The sequence below is a fragment of the Triticum urartu genome, chromosome 4A (assembly GCF_056163025.1).
Source record: "Triticum urartu cultivar PI428250 chromosome 4A, HENAU_Tu73, whole genome shotgun sequence".
Lineage (NCBI taxonomy): Eukaryota > Viridiplantae > Streptophyta > Magnoliopsida > Poales > Poaceae > Triticum > Triticum urartu.
The window spans coordinates 558810848-558838773 of record NC_141876.1 but is presented as its reverse complement, the minus strand read 5'-3'; the positions used below and the strand labels follow the sequence as shown (position 1 = coordinate 558838773).

General features: G+C 46.8%; 2 protein-coding genes across 3 annotated transcripts; one reads left to right on the top strand and one right to left on the bottom strand.

The window, feature by feature from the left end:
• The first annotated feature begins 16003 nt into the window (after positions 1 to 16003).
• LOC147976601 (serine/threonine-protein phosphatase PP2A-4 catalytic subunit) lies at positions 16004 to 20800 on the top strand. 2 transcript variants are annotated; one of them, XM_087518916.1, is made up of 11 exons: positions 16004 to 16268; positions 16957 to 17013; positions 17515 to 17598; positions 17692 to 17763; positions 17920 to 17991; positions 18218 to 18258; positions 18758 to 18824; positions 19372 to 19563; positions 19651 to 19740; positions 19825 to 19932; positions 20346 to 20800. In XM_087518916.1, the coding sequence occupies exons 1-11, from the start codon at positions 16176 to 16178 to the stop codon at positions 20409 to 20411; spliced, it is 942 nt and encodes a 313-aa protein (XP_087375042.1). In that variant the 5' UTR covers positions 16004 to 16175; the 3' UTR covers positions 20412 to 20800. The 2 variants fall into 2 exon arrangements, with proteins under 2 accessions (XP_087375042.1, XP_087375041.1); XM_087518915.1 differs by lacking the exon at positions 20346 to 20800 and having other exon boundaries at positions 19825 to 20105.
• A 150-nt stretch (positions 20801 to 20950) lies between these two features.
• LOC147976600 (fatty acyl-CoA reductase 2, chloroplastic-like) lies at positions 20951 to 24023 on the bottom strand. Its single transcript, XM_087518914.1, has 9 exons — positions 23349 to 24023; positions 23152 to 23255; positions 22867 to 23066; positions 22654 to 22754; positions 22310 to 22532; positions 22054 to 22215; positions 21880 to 21961; positions 21389 to 21783; positions 20951 to 21273 (listed from the first exon to the last, which is right to left on the bottom strand). Exons 1-9 carry the CDS (start codon positions 23707 to 23709, stop codon positions 21060 to 21062), a joined length of 1842 nt encoding a protein of 613 aa, XP_087375040.1. The 5' UTR covers positions 23710 to 24023; the 3' UTR covers positions 20951 to 21059.
• Between the last annotated feature and the right edge of the window lie 3903 nt (positions 24024 to 27926).

Genomic DNA, 27926 nt, shown 5'->3' with positions numbered 1-27926 from the left:
AATCTTGTATCTTCATAGTCCAACAGTCCGGCCAAAGGATATAGTCCGGCCGTCCGGAGACCCCCTAATCTAGGACTCCCTCAGTAGCCCCTGAACTAGGCTTCAATGATGATGAGTCCGGCACGCAGATTTGTCTTCGGCATTGCAAGGTGGGTTCCTCCTCTGAATACTCCATAGAAGATTTTGAACACGAGGATAGTGTCCGGCTCTACAAAACAAGTTCCACATACCACCGTAGAGAGAATAATATTTCCACCAATCTAATCTGCTGACATGTTTTGATGGCATGACATCATGTCATGGCCCGGTCATTATTCGAACCGTTTTTCTCAACCAGCACCGCACATATCGCGAGGCAGTTTTCTTGTCACGTCTTGTCAAAGCAGAGATCGTGTCCCCCTTATTACGGGATTCTCATCAATACGGACGTGGGTAACCCAACCGCGCCAACAATTATGGCATTGGGGGAATAAGCGATTTTACCAGGCAAGTGGGGAGGCGCATCGCCTCTTCCGCCCCTATAAAGGGACAAGGATTCACCCTTTTTACCCACGCTTTCTTCCTCCTTGCTTACCCATTCTCGCACACTCGAGCTCCAGCGCCCAAGTTCGCGTCTTTCTTCTCAAACCATTCCAAGCATGTCTGGAGCGGGAGGCAAGTGGATGGTCTCCTCTGTCACGGAAGAGAACATCACAAAGTTACGGGAAGCCGGATATCTGCCCGCGGATATCGCGCACCGGCTGCCAGATGCAGGGCAGATCATCCCTATGCCCGAACCCCATGAGAGGGTAGTTTTTCTTACCCACTTTGTCCGTGGACTGGGATTTCCCCTCCACCCATTTGTCCGCGGGCTCATGTTCTACTACGGGCTGGATTTTCATGATCTGGCCCCCAATTTCATCCTCAACATCTCGGCGTTTATCGTCGTGTGCGAGGCCTTCCTCCGCATCAGGCCCCCCTTCGGCCTGTGGCTGAAGACCCTCAATGTTAAACCGAAGGTGGTGGTTGGCCAGCAAGCAGAGTGCGGAGGCTCCATGGTGGGAAAAATGCCTAACGTCACCTGGCTCGAAGGCTCCTATGTGGAGACCATAAAGGGGTGGCAATCGGGGTGGTTCTACATCACCGAGCCGCGCGACACCAACTGGGTGGCGGCCCCCAAATTTCGATCGGGAATCCCCACGTGGCTCACTTCCTGGAAAGAGAAGGGCTTGTCCTGGGGTTCCCCGGTAGAGCTGACCAGACTCCAGACCTGCATCAGGAACATGATGAGCAAGAAAATCAAGCTCGTCAACGTGGTTCAGGTCATGCTCTTTCGCCGAATTCTCCTGTGTCAACGACGGGCATTCAATTTGTCAGAGTTCGACCTGGCCAAGCACCAGACGCCGCGAGAGCTCTACGACACGACGCACAAGGACGTCTGGAGGGTGCTGTTCAAGGGCACCGAGGTACCTCCTTCCCTCTCCAAGGACCGCGGACTCAGCGAAAAGCACCATGCCAATCCGGTAAGTTTGTATATCTCATAGGGTATTTATTTGCCCCAGTTAAATGATGTGCGGGATCTAAGCTCCCGTGCCATTAACAGGACTAGATAAAAGACAGAGGAGCAGCTTGATTGCCCAGCCCCCCTGCCTGAAGATCCTGCATATGCTCTCCTAACGGAGATGCTGGCCCCGACACCTTACGAGGTGCCGACGAAGAAGACCAAGAAGAAGGCCACGGGGACCCGAAAGGGTCTCCGGCGCAAGGTTGTATCGGACTCATCGTCCGATGACTCCAACGCGCACTCCTCCCACGAAAACGAGGAGGAGGAAAGTTCTCCCCCCAGCCGGGGGAGACAAGAAAAGAAAGGCCGACCCAACCGGGGAGGCCGAAGGGTCCAAGAAGGGAAGGACCCTCCTTCCGGACTGTTCCACGACGGCTGCCTACAGCGGCGACGAGTGGTTACCTAGGGGGAAGCCCCTGGTGAAGTCGTAAATATCCGGACACCATAGTAATTCATGGTACATTTTATTGCACTGCTTCTCCTCATGCCGAACATGATTATGCAGTCCGTCCCGAGCTCATCTCGACGTATCTTCGTCGGGCAGCTCTTTGGACTCATCGGATATGAACAGCGGTTCTCTTCCGACCGCCTCCACCCCTTGCCCTACGGACAACGTCGAGGTGTTGTCTCGAAAGGCACCGAGCCGAGGGGAGGTGGTCCTGGGGGCGCCTCGAGGAGACCTTCTGGACCCTGGGCGCAAAGGGAGCAAAACTCCCACGGGCTCCGAGTTCGGCCCCCAGCCGAACACTGCACCAGAACCTTCTATGGTTCCGGACTCCGGCAGGCGATCCCCCGTTAAGGGGGGCAAGCCGCCCATGCCGGTGTCCTCTGTCCATCTAGAGGCACCGGACAACTTGCTGGAAGCGCTTCGCGGCGCTTCCATCGACGAAGAGCACCGCACTATCATGAGTGCGGTGATCGAGAAAGTTCAGTCCGCCAAAAACGGACTGACCGAAGCTTGCGCCAGCCTCCTAACAGGCTTTGAGGTAAGCAATCAAAATATAAGAAAATATTACTGTTGGGGAACGTAGTAATTTCAAAAAAATTCCTACGCACACGCAAGATCATGGTGATGCATAGCAATGAGAGGGGAGAGTGTGATCTACGTACCCTTGTAGATCGACAACGGAAGCGTTAGCACAACGCGGTTGATGTAGTCGTACGTCTTCACGGCCCGACCGATCAAGCACCAAAACTATGGCACCTCCGAGTTTTAGCACATGTTCAGCTTGATGACGATCCCCGGACTCCGATCCAGCAAAGTGTCGGGGAAGAGTTCCGTCAGCACGACGGCGTGGTGACGATCTTGATGTACTATCGTCGCAGGGCTTTGCCTAAGCACCGCTACAATATTATCGAGGATTATGGTGGAAGGGGGCACCGCACACGGCTGAGAATATGATCACGTGGATCAACTTGTGTGTCTAGGGGTGCCCCCTGCCCCCGTATATAAAGGGTCAAGGGGAGGAGGCCGGCCGGCCCCTATGGCGCGCCAAGGAGGAGTCCTCCTCCTAGTAGGAGTAGGACTCCTACTAGGAGGGGGAAAGAAGTGGGGAGGGAGAAGGAAAGGGGGGCGCCGCCCCCCCCTCTCCTAGTCCAATTCGGACCAGGGGGGAGGAGGAGGCGCGTGGCCCACGTTTGGCTGCCCCTCTCTCTCTCCACTAAGGCCCATATGGCCCATTACTTCTCCCGGGGGGTTCCGGTAACCCTCCGGCTCTCCGGTTTTCTCCGAAATCACCCGGAACACTTCCGGTATCCGAATATAGCCGTCCAATATATCAATCTTTATGTCTCAACCATTTCGAGACTCCTCGTCATGTTCGTGATCACATCCGGGACTCCGAACTAACTTCGGTACATCAAAACTCATAAATTCATAATATAACTGTCATCGAAACCTTAAGCGTGCGGACCCTACGGGTTCGAGAACAATGTAGACATGACCGAGACACGTCTCCGGTCAATAACCAATAGCGGAACCTGGATGCTCATATTGGCTCCTGCATATTCTACGAAGATCTTTATCGGTCAGACCGCATAACAACATACGTTGTTCCCTTTGTCATCGGTATGTTACTTGCCCGAGATTCGATCGTCGGTATCTCAATACCTAGTTCAATCTCGTTACCGGCAGGTCTCTTTACTCGTTCCGTAATACATCATCTCGCAACTAACTCATTAGTTGCAATGCTTGCAAGGCTTATGTGATGTGCATTACCGAGAGGGCCCAGAGATACCTCTCCGACAATCAGAGTGACAAATCCTAATCTCGAAATACGCCAACCCAACATGTACCTTTGGAGACACCTGTAGAGTACCTTTATAATCACCCATTTACGTTGTGACATTTGGTAGTACACAAAGTGTTCCTCCAGCAAACGGGGGTTGCATAATCTCATAGTCATAGGAACATGTATAAGTTATGAAGAAAGCAATAGCAACATACTAAACGATCGGGTGCTAAGCTAATGGAATGGGTCATGTCAATCAGATCATTCACCTAATGATGTGATCCCATTAATCAAATAACAACTCTTTGTTCATGGTTAGGAAACATAACCATCTTTGATTAACGAGCTAGTCAAGTAGAGGCATACTAGTGACACTCTGTTTGTCTATGTATTCACACATGTATTATGTTTCCGGTTAATACAATTCTAGCATGAATAATAAACATTTATCATGATATAAGGAAATAAATAATAACTTTATTATTGCCTCTAGGGCATATTTCTTCAATTACCGCATAGACAGTAGCCCCTGATGCTCTGTTCGGCGTTCGAGAAGAAAGGCCGAATAGAGGATCAAATGATGACTCAGGAGTCTAATCAGAATATGTCTATGTGTATGTGCAGGCTTCACTGCTGGCCGCTACCACACGTACTGCGGAGGTCTCTGCACTAAAGCAGGACCTGGAGCGGTCCGAGAATGAGCTCGGCCTTACCAAGAGGCAGCTCGAGGAGAGAAAAGGTAAGCAATACCGTGTCTACGCTTTAAAAAGAAGTTCGGTTGTAAAGTAATAGGATCATCATGAATTTGCCAGGGGCCACGACTGAGGTGGCGACCCTGAAGAAGGCGCTGTCCGAGGCCGAAAACAAAGCGGCCAAGGAGCGCCTTGAGCGGGAAAAGCAAGAAGCCCAGTAGGCGAGGTGCAGCAAGAACTCGAGGTTCTCGCCAAGAAACACGACTCCTCGGAGCTTGACTCTAAGACGCGAGAGTCCGAGCTTGCGAAGGCGCTCGAAAGCGCCCGGAGCGCCAAGGCTGAAGCCCACAAGGCCCTCCAGGAGATTGATGCGGTGAAGAAGATAGCAGCGGGTAAGGCATTCATTATGCAAAGCAAGCATGTTAAGGAACTTTCCTTTTACTTACCCGAGTTCGGAGCTCTCCAGGAGTGTTCGCAGATCTTCCCCGCAGTGTACTGGATGCCGCGGAGTTTTACCGAGCTAAGGAGGGGAGCTCGACGGAAAAGTTGTTCTGGTCTCAGTATACTGGGACCGAACACCCAATGCCCTTGAGCGACCAGCTGAAGCAATTGGTCGAGCTGCACAAGGCGTCCAAATAGGCCATGACGGGTCTTATAGTCCGGATGTGGCCTGGTGAGCCCCTGCCCAGCAGCTACTTCGGTCTGGTGAGGCGGCTCGTGGATGCCTTCCCATGGCTTGAAGTCATAAAGCGGCCCGTCTGCATCGAGGGTGCGTGCAGGGCATTTGCCCGGGCAAAGGTGCACTGGGCGAAGCTGGACGCCGTGAAGCTGGTGAAGGATGGGCCGCCGGAGGGCAAGGAGCATCGGTGCCCCGAAATGTATTATGAAAGTGTCCTGAAGGGTTCCCGCCTTGTGGCGGATGAATGTGCCAGGGATGTAATTTTTGAATGAACATGCTTATGTGATCCTGTTTATTTGAAACGAGTTCATTTGCGCTATGCAATGCTTTTTGAATTTAAAATATTACCTTCTGTGCGGCCGTTTATAAAATCTGAGAGTTGGCCAGTCGTCGGCTTCTGCCCCCATGTAACTAGTACTGGGGTGTTCGGGATAAACCTGAGCACTCTTTATCCCAACTTTGGGTCCTTCAAGGGAGGTGTTCAGCACAACGAACCAGGCAATCGGACTATAAGGCTTTATCATTCTCACTTAGCCATAGAAGTCTACAATTTTAAATTTTGGCGAAGCCCCTAGTATTCGGAAGGCCGAGGGCGCTATATACGCCTAAGTCGGGCAAGGCCGACTCCTCGCCCGAAGCGGAAAAAGTCTTTAAGGACTTGAGACCTCTCGAACAGCGACCAGCTCTCGCCTTATCATGACAGTCAGTTTTCGACTTTCTCTACTGAGGTGCTCGTCCGGAAGAACTGGGACACAATCGTAGTAGTTCTCCCAGCGCTACCTTAGCCGATATAGCGGAACGTAAGGTACCAAAGCATGGGAGCCGGGCAAACCCAACTATTGACCCAAGACATGATTCGGAGCTGATGCATATAATGCTATAAGTTTAGGGTGCCGCACTGTCGAAAGTGTTCGGACTTCTCACGCCGTATTATGGGGTAAATGAAAGCCCCTGGCGTACTGGCCGTACCAGAATGTACGGGTGCAAGTTGTCGTAGATGAACATGTAAGAAAAAAGGATGAATAATGCAATAATAGACTAATGCTATGCATTGTTATTTAAATAATACGTCGAAGCGTACTGATACAAGTAGTGCAATAAGCAGAAAATAGGACTATTTGACATGTCCTATCCAGGGGCAAGCTGTGTATGGATAGTAGAAAGCGGGTATATTGATTATTATTAGAGACCACCTGGGGGTTTCCGTGTACGTCTTAGTTTCTTGCCTCCTTGGTTGTTGCTTCCCGTAATGTGTCCGGCGATCGTACTGCCGGAGAGGGCTTCCAGAGAGTTAGGTCCTGAAAGAGAAAAAATGATTAAAGGTATACAGCCCCTAGGGCGGTTAAGCCGCATTGCGGGACGTGCCTTGATCGTGCCTCCGCCTATGCCCATGGTATTATCAGTGCGTAATTATGTACGCGCGACACGGATTTCATCGCTTGAATGGGACTAGGACGGGGGCCGAGTTGCTAGGCGAGCTCTGAACGTGCCAGGCGATCCTGTTGCAGGTTACTCCGGACTCGCTTGACGGTGTCCGGGGGCTGTACCGCTGAATTGGCAGTTTGCCTCAAAAGGCTGCTTTGTGCTTCTGCTGCGAGGGCCGCAGTGTGCTCTTCCGTGCGGAGCGAGCGTTCTATATTCCCATTGACTGTTATGACCCCCCTAGGTCCTGGCATCTTGAGCTTGAGGTATGCGTAATGCGGTATCGCATTGAATTTTGCAAATGCGGTTCGTCCGAGCAGTGCGTGATAGCCACTGCGGAACGGGACGATATCGAAGATTAACTCTTCGCTTCGGAAGTTGTCCGGAGATTCGAAGACCACTTCCAGTATGATTGAGCCCGTGCAACGTGCCTCTACACCTGGGATGACGCCCTTAAAGGTGGTTTTGGTGGGTTTGATCCTCGAGGGATATAATACCCATTTTGCGCACTGTATCCTGATAGAGCAGGTTCAGGCTGCTGCCGCCGTCCATAAGGACTTGAGTGAGGTGAAATCCGTTGATGATGGGGTCTAGGACCAATGCGACGAATCTGCCATGACGGAAACTAGTGGGGTGGTCCCTGCGATCGAAAGTGATCGGACAAGAGGACCATGGGTTGAACTTTGGGGCGACGGGCTCTATCGCATAGACGTCCCTTAGTGCACGCTTCCATTCCCTCTTAGGAATGTGGGTTGCGTATATCATGTTCACCGTCTTCGCTTGTGGGGGGAACCTCTTCTGTCCTCCAGTGTTCGGCGGCTGGGGCTCCTCCTCATCATCACTATGCAGCCCCTTGTCCTTGTTTTCGGCATTCAACTTGCCGGTCTGCTTGAACACCCAGAATTCTCTGTTGGTGTGATTGGCTGGCTTATCGGGGGTGTCGTGGATTTGACACGAGCGATCGAGTATGCAGTCCAAACTGGACGGGCCCGGAGTACTTCTTTTGAATGCCTTTTTCCACTGACTGGATCTAGAGCCTCTGAATCCGGTATTGACTGCCGTATCATTGGTGTTATCGCCGTTGTTGCGGCGCTTTTGTCTGTTACGACATGGTCTGCCGTTGGCATCTTTGGTATCCGAAGTGCCCAGATTCCTTGATGTGTTGTTGCTGCGAGCCAACCAGCTATCCTCCCCCGCGCAAAAGCGGGTCATGAGTGTCGTGAGGGCTGCCATAGATTTCGGCTTCTCCTTGCCGAGGTGTCGGGCGAGCCACTCGTCACGGATGTTATGCTTGAATGCCGCTAAGGCCTCTGCATCCGGACAGTCGATAATTTGGTTTTTCTTAGTTAGGAACCATGTCCAGAATTGCCTGGCCGATTCCCCTGGCTGCTGAGTTATATGGCTCAAGTCATCAGCATCCGGTGGTTGCACATAAGTGCCCTGGAAGTTGTCAAGGAATGCGTCTTCCAAATCCTCCCAACTGCCGACGGAGTCTGCTGGCAAGCTATTTAGCCAATGCTGAGCTGGTCCTTTGAGCTTTAGTGGGAGGTACTTGATGGCATGTAGATCATCGCCGCGAGCCATGTGGATGTGAAGGAGGAAATCCTCAATCCATACAGCGGGATCTGTTGTACCATGATACGATTCGATATTGACGGGTTTGAAACCTTCCGGGAATTCGTGATCCATAACTTCATCAGTGAAGCATAGGGGGTGTGCGGCGCCTCTGTGCCGGGCTATATCATGACACAGTTCATATGAGTCTTGTCTGCTGTATTCGGCCCAGCCTGATTTGCTTTTAGTGTATCCGGCGCGACGATCATCATCCCGCGTTGGCGCGCGTGCCCGTGACCCGTATATCGACCTTGCATGTTTTGCCCTGCTGTCTAATACGTCTCGTAGGTCCCGTGTGTTGCCCCGGGCCTTGGTGTTTTTGTTTGAGTGGCGGCGAGGTGCAGGCTAAATTTCAGGCTGAAATGCCTCTCTGGCTCGGCCACGAGGTGGCCGGTCAACCGCATTGTACACTGGTGATGTGGGTTTCAATGCGTCCTCCTCAAGGTGAGGTAGCAATTTGCGATTTGGGTAACTCTTGGAGGGGCGCTCGAGTTCGTATTCCTCGGCCGCAAGGACTTCGGTCCATCTGTCTGCTAGCAAGTCTTGATCATCTTGAAGCTGTTGTTGCTTTTTCTTCAAGCTATTTGTTGTGGCCATAAGCCGGCGCCTAAAGCGCTCCTGCTCGACGGGATCCTCAGGCACGATAAATTCTTCATCGCCGAGGCTCACCTCGTCTTCGGAAAGAGGCATGTAATTGTCCTCCTCCGATTCTCCATCTGCTGCCTGCTCTGGAGGGCTAGCTTGTTCACCCTCCCGCTCTAGATCGTGCTGGAGGGGATTGTTGTTGTCTTTGGCACTATCCGGAGTGTTATTGTCTCTTGTGCCAGTATCACTACTTTTGCTGTGGCGGGACTTAGAGTGGCGGCGCTGACGTCGGCGCTTGGGCTGCTTCTTGGAGGGGTCATCCTCCGCTGTCTCGTCGCCATTGCCTTCTTTGGGGGTGTCCACCATGTATATATCATATGATGAGGTGGCGGCCCAGCGCCCTGTGGGCGGTGGTTCCTGTTCGTCTCCTGCATTGTCGTCCATACCGTCGATGTCTTCGGAGTCGAAGTCGAGCATGTCGGTTAAATCGTCGACAGTGGCTACTAAGTGGGTGATGGGTGGGCAGCGAATTTCTTCATCGTCTGCATCCCATTCTAGCCGGACATAGTTCGTCCAAGGTTCTCCTGACAAGGAGAGAGACCTTAATGAATTTATCACATCGTCGAAAGGCGAGTGCTGAAAGATATCTGCGGAGGTGAACTCCATGATCGACACCCAATCGGATTCGATAGGCACGGATGTAGGCGGCTCGGAGTCCGTGGCCGGAGACGAATCCAGTGGTTCGGCAACACGGCTCTCGTAAGGGGTGAAATCAGTATCTGGCTCCATCGCCACTGAGAGTGCGGCCTCTATGGCGGGGTCTATCCCTCCGTCCTCAGATGGTGCAATTTGCTCCGGATTGAAGGCCGGAGTAGTTGTAGGTTTGATCTCCCGAACATTGCCCGACGGCAGAGCTAAATCGTGCTCGTCGTGATCGTGCGGCGCACCTGTCATGGGCTCGAATCCGTCGAAGATCAAGTCTCCACGGATGTCGGCAGTGTAGTTTAAGTTTCCGAACCTGACCTGATGGCCAGGGGCGTAGCTCTCGATCTGCTCCAGATGCCAAGCGAATTGGCCCGCAGTGCGAAGCCGCCGAATACGAAGATCTGTCTGGGGAGAAAAACCTCACCCTGGACCGCATCGTTACCGATGATCGAAGGGGGCATCGAGCCTTACGGTGACGACACAGTGGAACTCTCAATGAAAGAACCAATGCCGGTGTCAAAACCGGCGAATCTCGGGTAGGGGGTCCCGAACTATGCGTCTAAGGCGGATGGTAACAGGAGGCAGGGGACACAATGTTTACCCAGGTTTGGGCCCTCTTGATGGAGGTAATACCCTACGTCCTGCTTGATTGTTCTTGATGATATGAGTATTACAAGAGTTGATCTACCACGAGATCGTAGAGGCTAAATCCTAGAGGCTAGCCTATGGTATGATTGTCTGTTGTCCTACGGACTAAACCCTCCGGTTTATATAGACACCAGAGGGGGCTAGGGTTACACAAAGTCGGTTACCAGGGAGAAGATCTACATATCCGTATTGCCAAGCTTGCCTTCCACGCCAAGGAGAGTCCCATCCGGACACGGGACGAAGTCTTCAATCTTGTATCTTCATAGTTCAACAGTCCGGCCGTCCGGAGACCCCCTAATCCAGGACTCACTCACTTCTTATGACTTTATTTGAAAATGAATCCTTATCGATATACCATAAACCGGCATTTAACCCATTGTGTAAACTGCATAGGTCCCTGGAGCCGTAATCTGAGCCAAGAAACTCTGGTGAAACTGAAGGCGGTTTACACACTCGTGGAACAATTATACATTGGAGTTCAGCGAACCCTTGCCACCATCTCCCCAGTAAACCAGGAGCCAAGCTTGTTGAGCGATGTTTTAAAGAAGTTGTCTGTCTTCCTTGCTAGGTTTCAAGAGATTAAGCGGTCTTGCGTGAGAGCCGGAGCCTTAACTGCTCTAAGCCACTCCAAAGCTTGGGTACCAGAGCAAGACCCGACGGACGTAGCCAAAGGGTACTCCAATTTTAAGGAAGACATGACTCCTTTTGACCAAGAAGATTTTGCTGTCTGTGTGAAGGAAATTCGTCCCCATGCTACCATCCTTGGCGAAGAAAGCAATGTTACAAAGTACCAGCCGGTTTTTGACTCTGGTAATAAAAAGATGGCGACTCCCAGTTATAAAGTGATGGATTTAATTCCGCCAATTCAGGAGCACACCATCGCCCCTGAGATTAACTCGTCCGGTTTTAGTTGCTTGGATCTTCCTTGAATATTACCTTGGGGTTCCTTGGGCATCCCCAAGCTTAGGGTCTTGTCACTCCTTATTCTCCTCATATCGACATCTCACCCAAAACTTGAAAACTTCAATCACACAAAACTTAACGGAACTTTGTGAGATAGGTTAGTATGATAAAGAGCAAACCATTTCATTTTTGGTACTGTCAAAGACAAGATTCATAATTGTTCTCACACAATGCCTACTGTAGCATATCATTTCCACAATTTATATTGAGCAATATAAGCCATGAAAATTAGAAAACAAGCAAACTATGCATTGAAAACAGAATCTGTCAAAAATAGAACAGTTTGTAGTAATCTGTACTCCAACCATATTTCTGTTACTCCAAAAATTCTAAAAAATAGGAAAACCTGGCTAATTTGTCTATTAATCTTCTACAAGAAGAATCAGCATTTTATCACGCTTCTATTAAAAATGAGAATTGTTTTCCTGAGCGCAAAAGTTTCTGTTTTTCAGCAAGATCAAATCAACTATCACCGTAAGCCATCCCAAAGGTCTTACTTGGCACTTTATTGAAACAAAAGCAATAAAACATGATTACTACAGTAGACTAATCATGTGAACACACACAAACCGTAGGTAAAAGTGTTGGGTTGTCTCCCAACAAGCGTTTTTCTTTAATGCCTTTTAGCTAGGCATGATGAATTCAATGATGCTCACATAAAAGATAAGGATTGAAACATGAAAAAGAACATCATGAAGCATATGACTAGCACATTTAAGCCTAACCCACTTCCTATGCATAGGAATTTTGTGAGCAAACAATTCAAGGAAGCAAGAATCAACTAGCACATGAAGGCAAAACAAGTGCAACTTCAAAACACTCAACACATAGAGAGGAAACTTGATATTATTGAGATACGTAGAAGCATGTTTTACTCTCTCATAATAATTTTCAGTAGCATCATGAATGAATTCAACAAAATAGCCATCACATAAAGCATTCTTTTCATGACACAAACGCATAGAAAACTTATTACTCTTCACATAAGCAAATTTCTTCTCATCAATAGTAGTGGGAGCAAACTCAACAAAATAACTATCATGAGAGTAAAAATTTAAATCTTGATGACAAGTTTCATGGTTATCATTATTCTTTATAGCATACATGTCATCACCATAATCATCATAGATAGCATCTTTGTTATCATAATCAATTGAAACCTCCTCCAAAATAGTGGATTCATCATTAAATAAAGTCACGACCTCTTCAAATCCACTTTCATCAATATAATCATCATAAATAGGAGGCATTCAATCATCATAATAAATTTTCTCCTCAAAACTTGGGGGACTAAAAATATCATATTCATCAAATATAGCATCCCCAAGCTTATGGCTTTGCATATCATTAGCATCATGGATATTCAAAGAATTCATACTAACAACATTGCAATCGTGCTCATCATTCAAATATTTTGTGCCAAACATTTTGTTGACTTCTTCTTCTAACAATTGAACACAATTTTCCGATCAATCATTTTCAAGAAAAAAATTATAAAGATGATCAATAATATGATGCAACCTCAATTCCATTTTATGTAGTTTTCTATTATAAAACCAAACTAGTGATAAAACAAGAAACTAAAAGATTCAATTGCAAGATCTAAAGATATACCTTGAAGCACTCACCTCCCCGGCAACGGCGCCAGAAAAGAGCTTCGTTGACGGGATGTGAGTGCCGCTTACATAACCTCCCCGGCAACGGCGCCAGAAAAGAGCTTGATGTCTACTATGCAACTTTATTCTTGTAGACACGTGTTGGGCCTCCAAGCGCAAAGTTTTGTAGGACAATAGCAATTTTTCCTCAAGTGGATGACCTAAGGTTTATCAATCCGTGAGAGGTGTAGGGTGAAGATGGTCTCTCTCAAATGACCCATGCAACCAAATACAAGATATCTCTTGTGTCCCCAACACACCCAATACAATGACAAATTGTATAGGTGCACTAGTTCGGCCAAGAGATGGTGATAAAAGTGTAATATTGATGGTAGAAATATATTTTTATAATCTGAATAAATAAAAACAGCAAGGTAGCAAATAGTAAACATGCACAAAAACGGTATTGCAATGCTTGAAAATGAGGCCTAGGGTCCGTACTTTCGCTAGTGCAATCTCTCAACAATGCTAATATAATTGGATCATATAACCGTCCCTCAACGTGCAACGAAGAATCACCCCAAAGTTCCTATCTAGCGGAGAACATAGGACGGAATTGTTTGTAGGGTACGAAACCACCTCAAAGTTATTCTTTCCGATCAATCTATCCTAGAGTTTGTACTAAAATAACACAAAGTTATTCTTTCCGATCGATCTAACCAAGAGTTCATACTAAAATAACACCAAAGCAAATTCAGATTCATAATATTCAATCCAACACAAAGAACTTCAAAGAGTGCCCCAAGATTTCTACCGGAGAAACAAAGACAAGAACGTGCATCAACCCCTATGCATAGATTACCCCAATGTCACCTCGGGAATCTGCGAGTTGAGTGCCAAAACATATATCAAGTGAATCAATACGATACCCCATTGTCACCACGAGTATTCAATTGCAAGACATATATCAAGTGTTCTCAAATCCATAAAAGTATTCAATCCGATAACAACAAAATCTCCAAGGGAAAAACTCAATTCATCACAACAAGATAGAGAGGGAAAAAACCATATGATCCGACTATATTAACAGAGCCCGCGATACATTAAGATTGTGACATCTCAAGAACACGAGAGAGAAAGATTAAACACATAGTTACTGGTACAAACCCTCAGCCCCGAGGGTGGACTACTCCCTCCTCATCGTGGTGGCCGCCGGGATGATGAAGATGGCCACCGGAGATGATTCCCTCCTCCGACAGGGTGCCGAAAAGGGTCTAAATTGGTTTTCAATAGCTATAGAGCCTTGCGGCGGCGGAACTTTTGATCTAGGTTAACCCCGAGGGTTTTTGGAATATTTGTGAATTTATAGGGTAAAGAGGGGGTGCAGGAGGCCACCGAGGTGGGCACAACCCACCTGGGCACGTTTGGGCCCCTAGGCGTGCCCTGGTGGCTTGTGCCCCCCTCGGGGCACCCCCCCAGGTGTTGCTCTGGCCCATCCCCGGTGTTCTGGTCCATAAAAATTCTCCAAAAAGTTTTGCGGTGTTTGGACTCTGTTTGATATTGATTTTCTGCGATGTAAAAAACAAGCAAAAAAACAGCAACTGGCACTGGGCACTGGGTTAATAGGTTAGTCCCAAAAATGATATAAAATTGCTATAAAATGATTGTAAAACACCCAAGAATGATAATATAGCAGCATGCATACTTCATAAATTATAGATACGTTGGAGACGTATCACAAGACATCTCTGACTACAAATTTGACTGAACATAGCATGAGGATAACTGAATTAAAAATGTTAAGCCATACAAAACTAAGCTTGTACCACTCAGAAAAAATCAGTTAACTCTAGAAATGTGCACTGAGCAAAATTCAGTTAACTAACTGCAAAAACCGAACCTATATCATTAATGAACTACAAAAGTCGTCGCAATTCTTCTGCATGACCATAAGCATAACTGAATTACAACATCAAGCATAACTGCATGAGTATGAGCATAACTGAAACTGCACAACAAACAACATTGAGCATAACTGAACTACAAAAGTTCAAAATTTTAGCACTAATTTGCCTCTGACAAAATCATCTTGAAGAGCACAAAAGAGCTTCATTTAAGCACCCACATCCATTGGTGACTATATTCACCGAAGAACCCTAGGCCTAAACCCCTACTTTATCAGCCAAAACAACTAGTTTATCGCCTAAAACCCTAGCCTATAATCGTCGCTCAAAACCCTAGCTTTACTGCCGAACGGGCGTAAGAGGAAGGTAGACGACGAACAGAGTAGAGCAGAGGGAGGCAGAAGACTCACAGTAGTCGGGTGGGAAGACGCCGAACAGGCGGACGAGACGAGCGGAAGGAGGTGCCTCCATACCACCGGTCAACTTCGGCGACGACGACGATGCCGTGGTGGCTGGCGTCATTAGTTGATTGTCGTTGCTGTCGCCCTCAACATGACACTACCTGGCCGCCCTCGAACGAACGGATGCGAACAGATATTGAGACACATTTAATTCAGGTGCGGTGTGCTACGGGTTGAATTCAGAAAACGACAGGGGGCTATGTGCAAAAGTGCAGGCGGCAACCGGCTCGACCACCTGGGCGTCACTTGTCTCGCTCTAATTGGGCCAGGACCAAATCATCACATCTGGTGCAAGTTTGAGGATGGTGTGGTGCACTTTTGCAACTATCGGACTAAATCGTCACATGCTGAACAAGTTCTAGGACTTAGGGTGCTTTTAATTCTTCTTTCTAAGTATGGAGCCGGAGGTTTTTACGCCCTGTGGATCGAAAAATATATATTCCCTATTTCCCGATGAACTAAAAAACTCGATTTAATTGCACGTTGGATCATAAAGAAAAGGAGATTTAAATTATGACGAATAATTTATGAAGATTAAAGATATTCCCCTATATTCAGATCCATTCGGAAACTCGATTAAATCACACGTTGCATAGTAAAGAAAAAGAGATTAAAAATACAATTTGCCAGACCCATTTTTTTTACAGCTTGTCAGTTGTCACCATACTATACTATTATCAAAATGGATTATGCTGTACCTCGTAGGCGATGAGAAAGCCAATTGCCGATCTTCAACCAGGATCGAACGTGTCCCCGTTCAAATGGCCACCCGGAGCCCCTCCGGATCTCGATAAATCTCTGAAAATTTTGAGAAGGATGGCGCCCCGGGGTCTCTCCCCGGTCCACGCACGCGCTCGGCCCCCGCCGGCAGCCACTTGCGAGCCGCGACGCGGCGCGCGTGGGTCCCACCGGCTGGACGGATTTGGGCCCATGTGGCGGATGATGGGCTTCCCGTCCGCGTCCAGTTCCTTCCCCCGCTCCCCCCCCAGTCTCTCACTCCCCACTCTCCTGTTCCGCGGCCCCGACCCAGCGCTCCCCTCCCCCCTCTCGCCCCGCCTTGCCGCCGGCGACGAGCTCCAGCTCAGGTTGCCCTTTCCCACGGCCGGCGGAGGAGGACGCGGGCGGCAGAGGACATGGAGCCCATGAGCGTGGACAGCAGCGGCTGCGGCGGCCTGGACGCGCAGATCGAGCAGCTCTTGCAGTGCCGCCCGCTCGCCGAGCAAGAGGTGAGATTTCCGCACGCTTCTGTCCGCCGTTCCATCTGGCTTTCTCGCTCGCTCCCTCGCCGGCGCTTCCGCCGGATCTGGCGAGTGCTCGTTTTGATCTGTTATCGAGGGGGGCCGCCTCTAGGGTTTTTTAACGGCTGGGCTGCTGGTTCGAGGCCCTGGATTCGGGGCGTGATCCGGTGATTTGGGTGCTGTTTGTTATGCTGGACGGTTTGGGGGATGATAGATATGCCGTCTAGCTTGCCCCTGTCCAAGGGCCGTTTTTGAATCATTCTGCTGCTGTGCTTCAGATTTGGTCTCTCCGGATAGATCTCCTGTAATAGTCGCGGTAAAGCAGCGTCAAAATAGGAATTTTTGCAAGCTCCTATTGTCACTGTACCGTTCTTTGTAGAAGACAAATTTGTCTCCAGCGCCATTTCAGTAGGGAAAACGGCATCTTTAGGGGCAAGTGCATCTTCCTCAAAAAAAGAAATAATAAAGGTCAAGTATATCACCTGCAGGACGTCGTTCATATACATTTGGGTTGATTTGGGTGTTGTGTGTGTGTGTTTTTTTAGGGAAGGATGTTGTGTGTGCTGTTGGTCAGAAACAGGAATATTTGATGCCCATAAACATTTATAGAGTTTACGTTTCTAACATTCCTGGAATCAGAGATTTGACTTGTGTCCTTACGACCCCACATGTGCAGGTTAAAGCACTATGTGAGAAGGCTAAGGAGATATTGATGGAGGAAAGCAATGTTCAGGTATCACATACTATCGGTTCTTATTTCACTGCTGTGCAGTGTATCTTTTGTTATACATGCGACGGGAACCTTTGTAGCTGGTTCCAAAGGTTGTTTGAACTTATTATACTGTCTTGGATCTTGGCACTGCGCTTCCTTTATTGTTCAGATAGCTGTTTCCTTTATTCAGTCCAATGTGTCAAGGCTCAAGGGCATTCTGATCAATAATTTGACTTTAAATAAATTCAGTTATATCCTATTATTTGTTTTTTTTTCAACCCATAAACAGTCAATTGCTGATGCTAAAATGAGATGTAGTAATTTAAGGTTTTCTTCTATCACATCCATTTGATCTACAGTACTTAATTGTTATCTCTTTTGTAAATCATGAAATAATGCAAAGTTCCACTCTGATACCTTAACAAGTATTTATACAATCATCATCTGAAATTGTTTACATGTATGGGTACATCGGCAGATAAGCATTGGCTTTAAGCTTTTGCATTTTCTTTTGTTATGCAGCCAGTGAAAAGCCCAGTGACAATCTGTGGTGATATTCACGGACAATTCCATGATCTTGTTGAGCTTTTCCGGATTGGCGGGAAGGTATTACTTTTGTTAGCTCATCTTTATTTATTCCTACCCTGCTTTAAAACAATGCATTGAACATTGCACTAATGGCTAATCTTTTTTATGCAGTGTCCTGATACTAATTATTTGTTTATGGGGGATTATGTGGATCGTGGATACTACTCTGTTGAGACTGTTTCGGTAAGAATCAACCTACTCGTGTTCATATACCACCATCTGTTCTTCATTCAGTCTGTAAAAGATCTTACTAGTGGAGTTTCACTTAATCAGTTATTCTTTCCAATGATACTATGTCTGAGTTCATGTTATATGTACTTAATGATATTTCTTATCCAGCTCTTGGTAGCACTGAAGGTTCGCCACCCACATCGGATTACAATCCTCCGCGGAAACCATGAGAGTCGGCAGGTACTATAGATATTATCTTCCCAATGCTTATGTGTTGATGTTTGTAGCTCAGTAGCTGTCATTATCTCAGTTTGAATGGAAAATGGAGCAGGCTTCTCTGTTTTGAATCTTACATCTTCTGTTTTATGCATAATTTGCTTTATTATAATTTTGATGCTGTTTTAGTGATTCATTTGTCATGTATTTTTGTTCTCAAACTGAAAGTATGTTTCCACAATGGTTGCAGATCACACAAGTATATGGATTCTACGATGAATGCCTACGAAAGTGAGTTCACTTAATCTTATTCCAGTTCTAGCCTGTTCTATATGTACTTAATCTTATGGTTGCAGCTGTGCTAGAAAAACTGTGCTTGTTCAATCTGATCCTAGTGCTCTGTTAACTAAGTTCTTGTCTTATTCTCATACGTAGTTGTGCCACTTGTGTTGATGTATGTGAATCTAGTCGGCATCATCTATTCATGTGTCTTTTATACCTGCATTTGTAGAGATTCATTAGATTAGTATTGATGATGTGTTGATTGCATACAAATGAGTTGTGAAACTAGTTGTATGATTTTCTCTTCTGATGGTGCTCTATCACCATGCTTAGAAGCTGCATATGCTTTGAGCAAATTTGAATAATTACATGTTATTTTTATGTTGTATATAAAGTTACAAACTCTTTAGTCCGATATAAGTTGATCACGGAGTACATTTTTACTACAAGTCTGTGATAGTATTACTGTCTTAGCAATATCATTTATGTTCTCGTTCTTTCTAACCAGGTACGGCAATGCAAATGTATGGAAGATATTCACAGATCTTTTTGATTATTTCCCATTAACAGCCCTGGTGTGTGCTCTGAATCTTAGACCTCCTTTCTTTTTCTTTGGATTATTCTGCATTTTTCTAAGATGCATGCAGCCTTATTGTGCGGAGGTTTTTTTGTGTTAAATTATATGGATGTCCAGTTTTGTTGGTGTCTGTATGATAGTTATGTTTCATGCGTTGCCCATTTTGACCATGGCTAATGTCTTCACTTTGTATGAATGTGACAACCCATAAATTCTTTACTTTATGATGAGCGGAACGCAATCTTGGATGACTCTCACCTTAACTGTTAGTTGATTTTAGCTGTCTTGCTCTTTCTAGTGTTGGTAGGTCTTGACTCTTGAGATACCCAGTTGTATGAATGGACTATTAAACACTGAACTTATTCATTGATAGGTTGATAATATACTCATTGTTTTTATGCTATATATGCATAACATATTCATTGCTAACTGTATGATAAAATAGCTGCGCTCCACCCTTCTTATTATCAAATAAGGTTTTCTTGCATTTTTCTCAGTATTATGTGTTCAGGGGCTATATTGATATTTTATTTACATTCTTGAAGGTGGAATCTGAAATTTTCTGCTTGCATGGTGGTTTATCTCCATCGATTGAGAATCTTGATAGTGTGCGTAGCTTGGATCGTGTCCAAGAGGTTCCACATGAGGGACCTATGTGTGATCTTTTATGGTCTGATCCGGACGATCGATGTGGTTGGGGCATTTCTCCTCGTGGTGCTGGCTACACTTTTGGGCAGGTACTACTGTAGTACTGTGTTCCCCTTTTACAAGCACTATTTGCGGATTTACTGAGTTCTACTTTGTTCATTCTTCTTTTTTCGCAGGACATATCTGAGCAGTTCAATCACACCAACAATCTCAAACTTGTAGCCCGGGCTCATCAGTTAGTCATGGAGGGATATAACTGGGCTCATGTAAGCTGGTTGAACTTTTAGATACTTCTCCAGCGTTCCTTTTTTGCAAGTAATTTGTTGTGATTATTCGCTGTCCATATACAGGAACAAAAAGTTGTTACCATATTCAGTGCTCCAAACTATTGTTACCGATGTGGCAACATGGCATCCATTTTGGAAGTTGATGACTGCAATGCTCACACCTTTATCCAGGTGATCACGAGTTCACTTCTTCATTTTTACATGATACATTCTCTTTGCTATTTGGCCCATGGCTGTGGCATACTGGCATCATCCGGATAGGCACGAAATGCAGATCAGTCATATATGCACTGTAAAGCTACCGAAACTTTATATAGAAATGTTAATGCTGTAATTCCATGATACTTTCTCTTTGCTATTTGGCCCATGGCTGTGACATACTGCCATCATCCAGATATGCACGAAATGCAGATCAGTCATATATGCACTGTAAAGCTACCAAAACTTCAAATAGAAATGTTAATACTGTACTTAAATCGGGTTTTAGAAGACATTATATTGAAATAGGTTCCTCATTTTGTGCCCTCTGATATATTTCATGTCACGTGATGCTTATCAAGCTGGTTCCCCCCCAATTGTTGCAGTTTGAGCCAGCCCCTCGGAGAGGTGAGCCAGACGTGACAAGGAGAACGCCTGATTATTTCCTTTGAGTAAACTGGCTACACCATTTCTCAGCTTGTATTGCGATAGTCCGCACCGATCAGTGAGATTCTGCTGGATCCAAATCTGCACATGAGCCAACAAACAATAACAATGGGGTGTACCAGAGCCCTGTGTAAAATTGACCCCCATTGGTCAATCCAAAAGACTGCTGCCATCCTGAAACAAAAGAAGCTTCATGCAGCCACCTGCTCTGAGTCCCAGGTGAAGAAAGGGCCATCCATGCACCCTCTCCCTCTATACTTTGGCAATTTCATAGAGGCATGGCATTTTACATTGGCAAAGACTGAACTCCTATATGTAGCTTAAGCTTGTATCACTAGGCTTGTAATCTGTATTATCGACTGTAAGATACAGTTAATTAAATCATATTTCAGTATTTCCAAAGCTTTGTTTTCCCACAAATACACGATAAGAAATTACATGCAGAGAGGAGAACAAGTATTTTCTGTTGTTTAGGACAAACAGGTCTATAATGCAGAATCAATCCACAGAATGACATCAACCTTAGTTAAGTTGCTGCTAACACATATCCAAATGTGTTTCTTCAGTGGATCACGTACTTAGGCACATGATACAATCTAACTCTAGTGTACACGCCGCGGCGCATTTCCATGTTCGGTGTGAAGGCAGTGGGTTCACTCCGTGGAGGTGGAGGTGGCGGCGAGCACCGTGGAGGGTGGCGATTCCGCAGCGATGCCCCTCCCTTTCATGACGTGCTTCCTGAGCCCTGGGATGTGGACGTTGGTGATGTAGTCCGTCCAGTCGATGCTCCTCACGTCGAAGTGGAACACCGCCTTCTCCTCTGTCGACATCTCTGCCATGAGCTCCTCCGTGTTGCCATTGTCGAACCTGCATAGATCGTCCATCGCCGGTGACGCATGGTAGCAGCTTGAGCAAACAGAGCATATAAATGATGCTACATGGGTCTGCTTGGCCATGGGTGGGGGAGAGAGAGAGAGATGACCTGCCGGTGTAGAATGTGTAGGGCTGGTAGATGCTGCCGAGGTGGATGGTCTGCTCGACGGACTTGGCGCAGAGCTCCTGGAGGCGCTGGGAGAGGCGCTCGCCGGCGGGGACGCCGGCCCTGGCGCTCCGCAGCAGCGCGTCCGTCTCGACGTAGCTGGCGAACTGCTCCATGGTGTCGAAGAGGCGCATGGGCGGCACGGCGATGGGCTGCCCCGCCGCATCGCTGTAGGGGCTCCGCGTGAAGTGCTGGAACAGGAACCGGCTCAGGTCGCCGAACACCAGCGGGTTCACCGTCGACGAGGCCACGTGGTACACGTGCATTCCCCCCTCCGCCGCCCGCCCGTGCTTCGCCATCGTCGCCAGCGTCGCGTTCACCACCATGTCCGCCGGAACCTTGCCAAACGACACAACAGAAAAGCCATTAGCGTCTGCAAGATCAGCTCCATGGTTTCACTACTACGTTTGCCAAGAGAATGTGTAACTGATTACCACGTCTAGGACTCCGGCCGGATCGGCGAGGAACCCGCTCAGCTGGCCTTTGCCGTAGTAGAGGACGACAGGGTCCATCATCCTGGTCGAGCAAATCAATTCGCCAATGGAAATCAGAACAGAATGTTGATGAACTCTGCAAGATTGTACCACATTCTACACTCAAGTACGTACCTGTTCCCTTCCATCCAGCCCGGGAAGGGGTCTCTCCAGGTGCTCTCGATGACGCTGGGCCTGATGGTGACCACGGGGATCTCCCCTCGCATGCTGTTGATCACCATCTCCCCCATGGCCTTGGTGAACACATAGGTGTCTTGCCACCCATGGAGCTTCGCTCTACAACCAGCACGTAAAGCAAATCAAATGAATATTGCATCTTCAGACGGAGACCAAGGAGGTAATAATGGCAAGAAATGTATGTGTTGCTTACCTCTCTAGCCCTAGATCCTTCATCTCCTGAGAGAAAGAAGCCGAGTCATCGTCGGGTCGCCTTCTCGAGTCGAAGGCCAGCTTGATCTCCGCCTCGATGTCCAGCACGGCGTTCTTGTGCTGCTCCGAAGAATCCGAGGATCCAGCTGACTCTTTCCCTATGGTGTCACCCAACTGAAATGGCTTCTCCAGCACGACACCCTGCCTTTGCCCGTTCACATACGCTGCGATCATGCATGGATATGTCATGAACACAACCGTTGGAAACCCCTCCAAAGGGAAAATTCTAAGTAAACATCGCTTTCACGCGGAGAGGATTCATTTGGCAGATGGCATGAGCCTGACCTGTCGACACTTGCAGGAAGAGCTTCAGCCTTCGAAACCGATGCGCGAAGCTCATTATCCGGAACGGCCCCACGGTGTTGATGTCCATGGCAACATCATACCTGGTTGAATATTCAGATGTAAATTTCTTTTGGTCACGATGGAGTCACTGAATCTTGGAGCAGTGCAAACAGCTAGCTAGAAGACAAGTAGACGTATTATAGAAGGACGAACCTCTCGTCGAAGGTGGTGTTGGCGGCGGAGTTGACGATGATGTCCACCCGCTCCGCGATCTCATCGGCCAGCTCGGGGGCAATGCCGATGTTGGCCTCCCGGACGTCGCCAACTACGGTGACAAGCTTCCTGGCTATGAATCCGTGGTAGTCGTCCCCGTGGATCTCCTGCAGGCGCTTGAACAGCTCCGTGTCTACCACCTGCATGAATGAAAAATGGAAAAGAATATCATCGTTTGGATGAAGAACAAGAACAGGTAGGGTTAGGGTATTCTAGTCATCATACCTCATTTTGCAGTCTCTGCAGTGCCGTCTCGCTGTCCTTGGCCTTGATCAGCACGTACATCTTGCCCACGTCAGGGTTCGTCCTCAAGATTTTCTCGATCAGAACTGACACGGCAGATAAATAAATTCGAAACGAAATCGAGCACGAAAAATCAGGTGGAGGCAGAGAAAACTATGAAGATGGCGACATAAACGTACCTTTTGCTAGGAAGCCGGTCCCGCCGGTGATGAGGAAGTTCTTGCCGCCAAGGAACTCCTGGATCCCGAGCCCGTCAGCGCGATCGTGATCACCACCCGCCTCCCGCGCCGAACCGGGCCCGGAGCTCTTGCCGTGCACCGGCAAGGAAGGCGGCCGCGACCCGCCCGAGGAGCCGCCCAGGTACCCGTTGGCGATGCCGCACGACACGCCACCGTCAGCCGCGGTGCGCCTCCTCGGCGACGACGACGACGACAATGCAACCACGCTCCTCCCGTGGCCGCCGGTGCCACCGGCGGTGGCGAAGCCCGGGCGCCTCGCGGCCGCGACGGCGCGGGAGAGGTTCACGCACGAGCTCCCCATGGCGCCAAGGAGGGTCAGGTACGGGCTAGGTACGCGCAGAGGGTAAATCGATCGATGCCGCTGCCGCGGTGTAGAGCCGGAGGAGATGGCGAGTAGGTGGGCGGTGCGCCGGGTTAGAAACCAGCTACTTCCTGCCTGCTAATCACCAGGCGAGTAAGTCACCTACAAGGCTCTGTGATGGTGGAGCTGATCGGCAGGGGCCGGGGTGGAGGGAGGCTGCGAAGAAGTTGCATGCATGGGGCTCGAGCAGGGGGCTAGCTATCGACCGAAATGATCTTTTTTGCCGCCGGCCGGGCAGACAAATATGGCGCGCCGGCAATTTATACCGCCGTGCCGTGGGAAGAACACGGAAAGAGTCTGGCCCCCGAGGTCTTTTGCCTAACTCGTGCGCGCTCGCCTTGGGCAGGGCAGGGCAGGGCGCGCATGCAAAGTTCGTGCGCGCATGCTCTTCTTGGAAAACCTACTGTAGCGTAGCATCCGTGCAAATAAGTGCAGCCCGAGCTACTGTAGCCTGTTGCCGGCGGAATGAATGGGCCACTTAAGGAGAAAATGAAATGGCGTCAACCTCGTCCGGCCCCATCAACGTACATGCCAATGCCGTTAGAAACACATCGGGAAAACCAAGGAGGAACTGAAGTGACATGTGTGGGTGTTTTTATTTGAAACCATTTGGGTAAAACCTACAAGGGAAAAATGGTGCAATATTAAGAATATGGTGTGGGATCATGAAAGTGTTATAAAGTGGCGAGATTATGGGGAGACTTGGTTTGCAAAATCTTTCCATGTTTTTTCTTTCTGTAACTCACCGTGGTAAATAATTTAGGAACATTGTGTTCTTAAATATTGTTCTTTATGTAACTTGTTTGCATTTCAGCAATACAAGCAACATTATCTTCATAGATAGTTATGGGTGATTCCAAGTTTCCAACAAACCAATACCACTTGAACCCTTTATCGGAAAAAATACCACTTGAACCTTCAATAAGGTTTACCATTCTCCGATGTCATGCACATTCTCGTGAAATATTATTACAGTCAAAAGAAATATTTAGAATTGCGTGAATTTTTTATGAAGTTGATCGGCATCTGATTAAATAACCGATTTTTAAAAGAAGTTTCGTAAATTTCATGAAACAAAACTAAAAAATTGAAATATATGAGAAATTTTGTGTTTATTAAAATAATTAAAATTGTATTCAATAATAGGAAAGCTTGAATAAAATTATGTATTCTTTGAAGAAATGTCTGAACTAATGGAAGATTCATGGGAAAATATTTAAACCCCTTCCTAAGAAAAGTAATTTGATTTTTTTCTGGACAATAGCACAAACTAAACTTGTCCAAACATTATTTGAAATTTAGCCTAGCCTTGGAATAGGCAGTGAAAAACGAGAGAGATAGAGCCTAGCCTTGGAATAGGCGATGAAAAACATGAGAGACAGAAGAAGCGATCACATGGGAAATTTCTACGCCAATTAGGTTAAATACAAAATGGCAGAAAATAATCTAGTGTATGAATGCACCCCATTCATGTGTAGCTGTACCTACAAAGTTTGCGACATGTTATTGGTGCAGAGGATTCCACTAGCTAATGGAGACCAAGAAATGCTTTTTAAGAATGGTCAAATGTATCAGACTAAGTAAACATGCTTTTAGGGCAAAGATACATGCATCGAGATGGAGCATAACCTTTTAGGTCAAAGATACATGCATTGAGATGGAGCATAATGCAGAAAGTTATAGTGCACATGGGTGTAGCTAGGAGATGAACAAGGTGGTCCATGGATCATCCTAGAAATTTCTCGAAGCCTATATATGACACATATTTTTTTAAATTTATATTAGTATTTGCAGTGTTGGTCCACACTGACCCCTTGGGTTGGCTATATCCCTAATGGTGCCATTTGTCGCCGGAGGTGAACTCCAAAGTGGTCATACATTGTCGGCAAACATGGCAACTCGGATGCATATGGGCAATAACCCGTGGAGCATATTTATCATGGGCAATGAAACATGTCTACCTCCTAGTAGAATAGGAGGAGATTCTCGGGGCTCAAGAGCTTTGTTGCTCGGTTGTCTTGGCCTGTTTCCGCAGCTAGCACGAGGAGGATGAGGCGCCAAAAGCAAGAAGGGAGCAAAGGCGCCTCTTGGTGCGCCAAGCTGACAACCATCGCCTTATATGGAGATGTGCATGACAACCATCACAAACTTTATTTTTTGAAGTCGCTATTAGTCCTTTGCAGCTGTGGAGATTCGAGTAAACTAATTCGCCTTTTGACAGTTAGTATTTTCATGGATGTTCATGGTGACACGGTTGTGTTTATTGTAAGGTTCTAGTTTAAATGATGGCATGGCTTAATGTGGTTTCCAGTAGGTTTCAATTGAAAATAAAGTGAAATGACAATATTACATCAAAACAACTAATCTGATGGTATAAGTCACTATCATCATCAATAACGGATTGACTCTTTAAATTACGTCGGTGTCATTGCTTTTCTAGAATACACAGAAACATGCCGCATCATATATTAGAATGGGAAATTCTTAGAAAGCTAGCCTCATTGACATGTTTAGTACATCAACTCAATGCACTCAATACTTGAACCAACCTCCCTAAAGGAAATTAATTATACTGGAATGCTCCACTCATTTGACACCCTGGTGAAGGGCTCGTAGTCTCCGAAAAATTAATGCGTGATGCCACGTTCTACTATCTTGAACCACCTTGCTAATAACCATCATCTCTAATGGCGAAGTACGATTAGAGACTATGTCATTTCTATGTTTCTAGAGCTCCAAGAGAACAAGCATGAGAATAGAACAAATAATTGATATTCAATCCGGAACCCGAGCTCAGATGCAACTGGTAAACAGTAAACTGAAATAAAATAGAAAAACATTCAAAAAATCCAAGTTTTTTGTGATGCAAGATGCTCCTCTGCGTGAACTCTGTGCATTTTTTTAAGTTTGGACATGCGAGGAGCTCATGGCAAAAAATACAAAATCAGGCGTGAACAGTGCGATTTTGAAAAGTTTCTCAGACATTTGGAATTTTTCTTTTTTCCATCAGCTCCTCGAATGTCCAAACTTCACAAGATTTTTGCACAGTGTTCACACACAGGAGCATCATGCACCATAATTTTATTTCGGATTTTTTGTTTTTCTCTATTTTGTTTGATTTTACTGTTCATCCCCGGGCTCATCTGAGCCCCAGTTGCAAGACGCCGCGTCCACAAATAATATACTTTTTAAAGAAATAGTACAAACGCATATAGTCACATACACACATGTACATTCATCCTTATAAGCGCACACATGCACATAGCGGTCGCGAAATGGACACCATGGATGAGAGAGACTAGTGCAGTAATGTAGCAACATAATTGTCGTATCTCTTTATATTAAAATTAACTATCATCATTAATAAAGGATTGACTCAATTTATTACATCATTGTCATATCTCTTTATACTAAAATTAACTATCATCATTAATAAAGGATTGACTCAATTTATTACATCATTATCATATCTATCCCTATCCCTATCTATTTTAAAATTGACTCCAAGAAACCACGTTGATAGGTTCTCTAAAAACATGTTAATAATAGTCCTAACACATTTTTTAGGAATCATAACACCTTGTGAGGTTCTAAGGTAAATCAGTTGTTAGTAAAGTAGTACATATTTATAATTTGCTACTATACATGTCGACTATTAGCTGACTATAGGTGATGTGGCAACTCCTTGTAGCTGGTTATTGGATGTATTGTTAACCTTGTTCTAACAAAAATGAGACACTACTGTTAGGGCATGTCTCTCTCTAAGTGGTTTTGGTGATTGTTGATAATGGTTTTGCGGACTAATCGTGTGCTTTGAGCTTTCAGATATTTATTCATTGGCACGAGACGATTCTTTTCCCCTCGGTGTTTAAGGAGAAGACGGTGTGTTTCCTTCGTTTCAGTTTTGGTGGACTTGAGTCGTAGGAAACACCGTACTATCAAGAGGGGGCCCGTATCGGAAAGGTTAGGGTGAAATCAACACATACATGTCCCCTTTGCACCGCCAACTCTTTCCCACATCTTTGGAGGATCCTCCCGCGAACTCACGACCCAGTAGAGCTCGAGGGAGAGTTTCATCAGCACGGCGGCGTGGTGACGATGTTGATGAAACTACCATCGCAGGGCTTCGCCTAAGCACCGCTACAATATGACCGAGG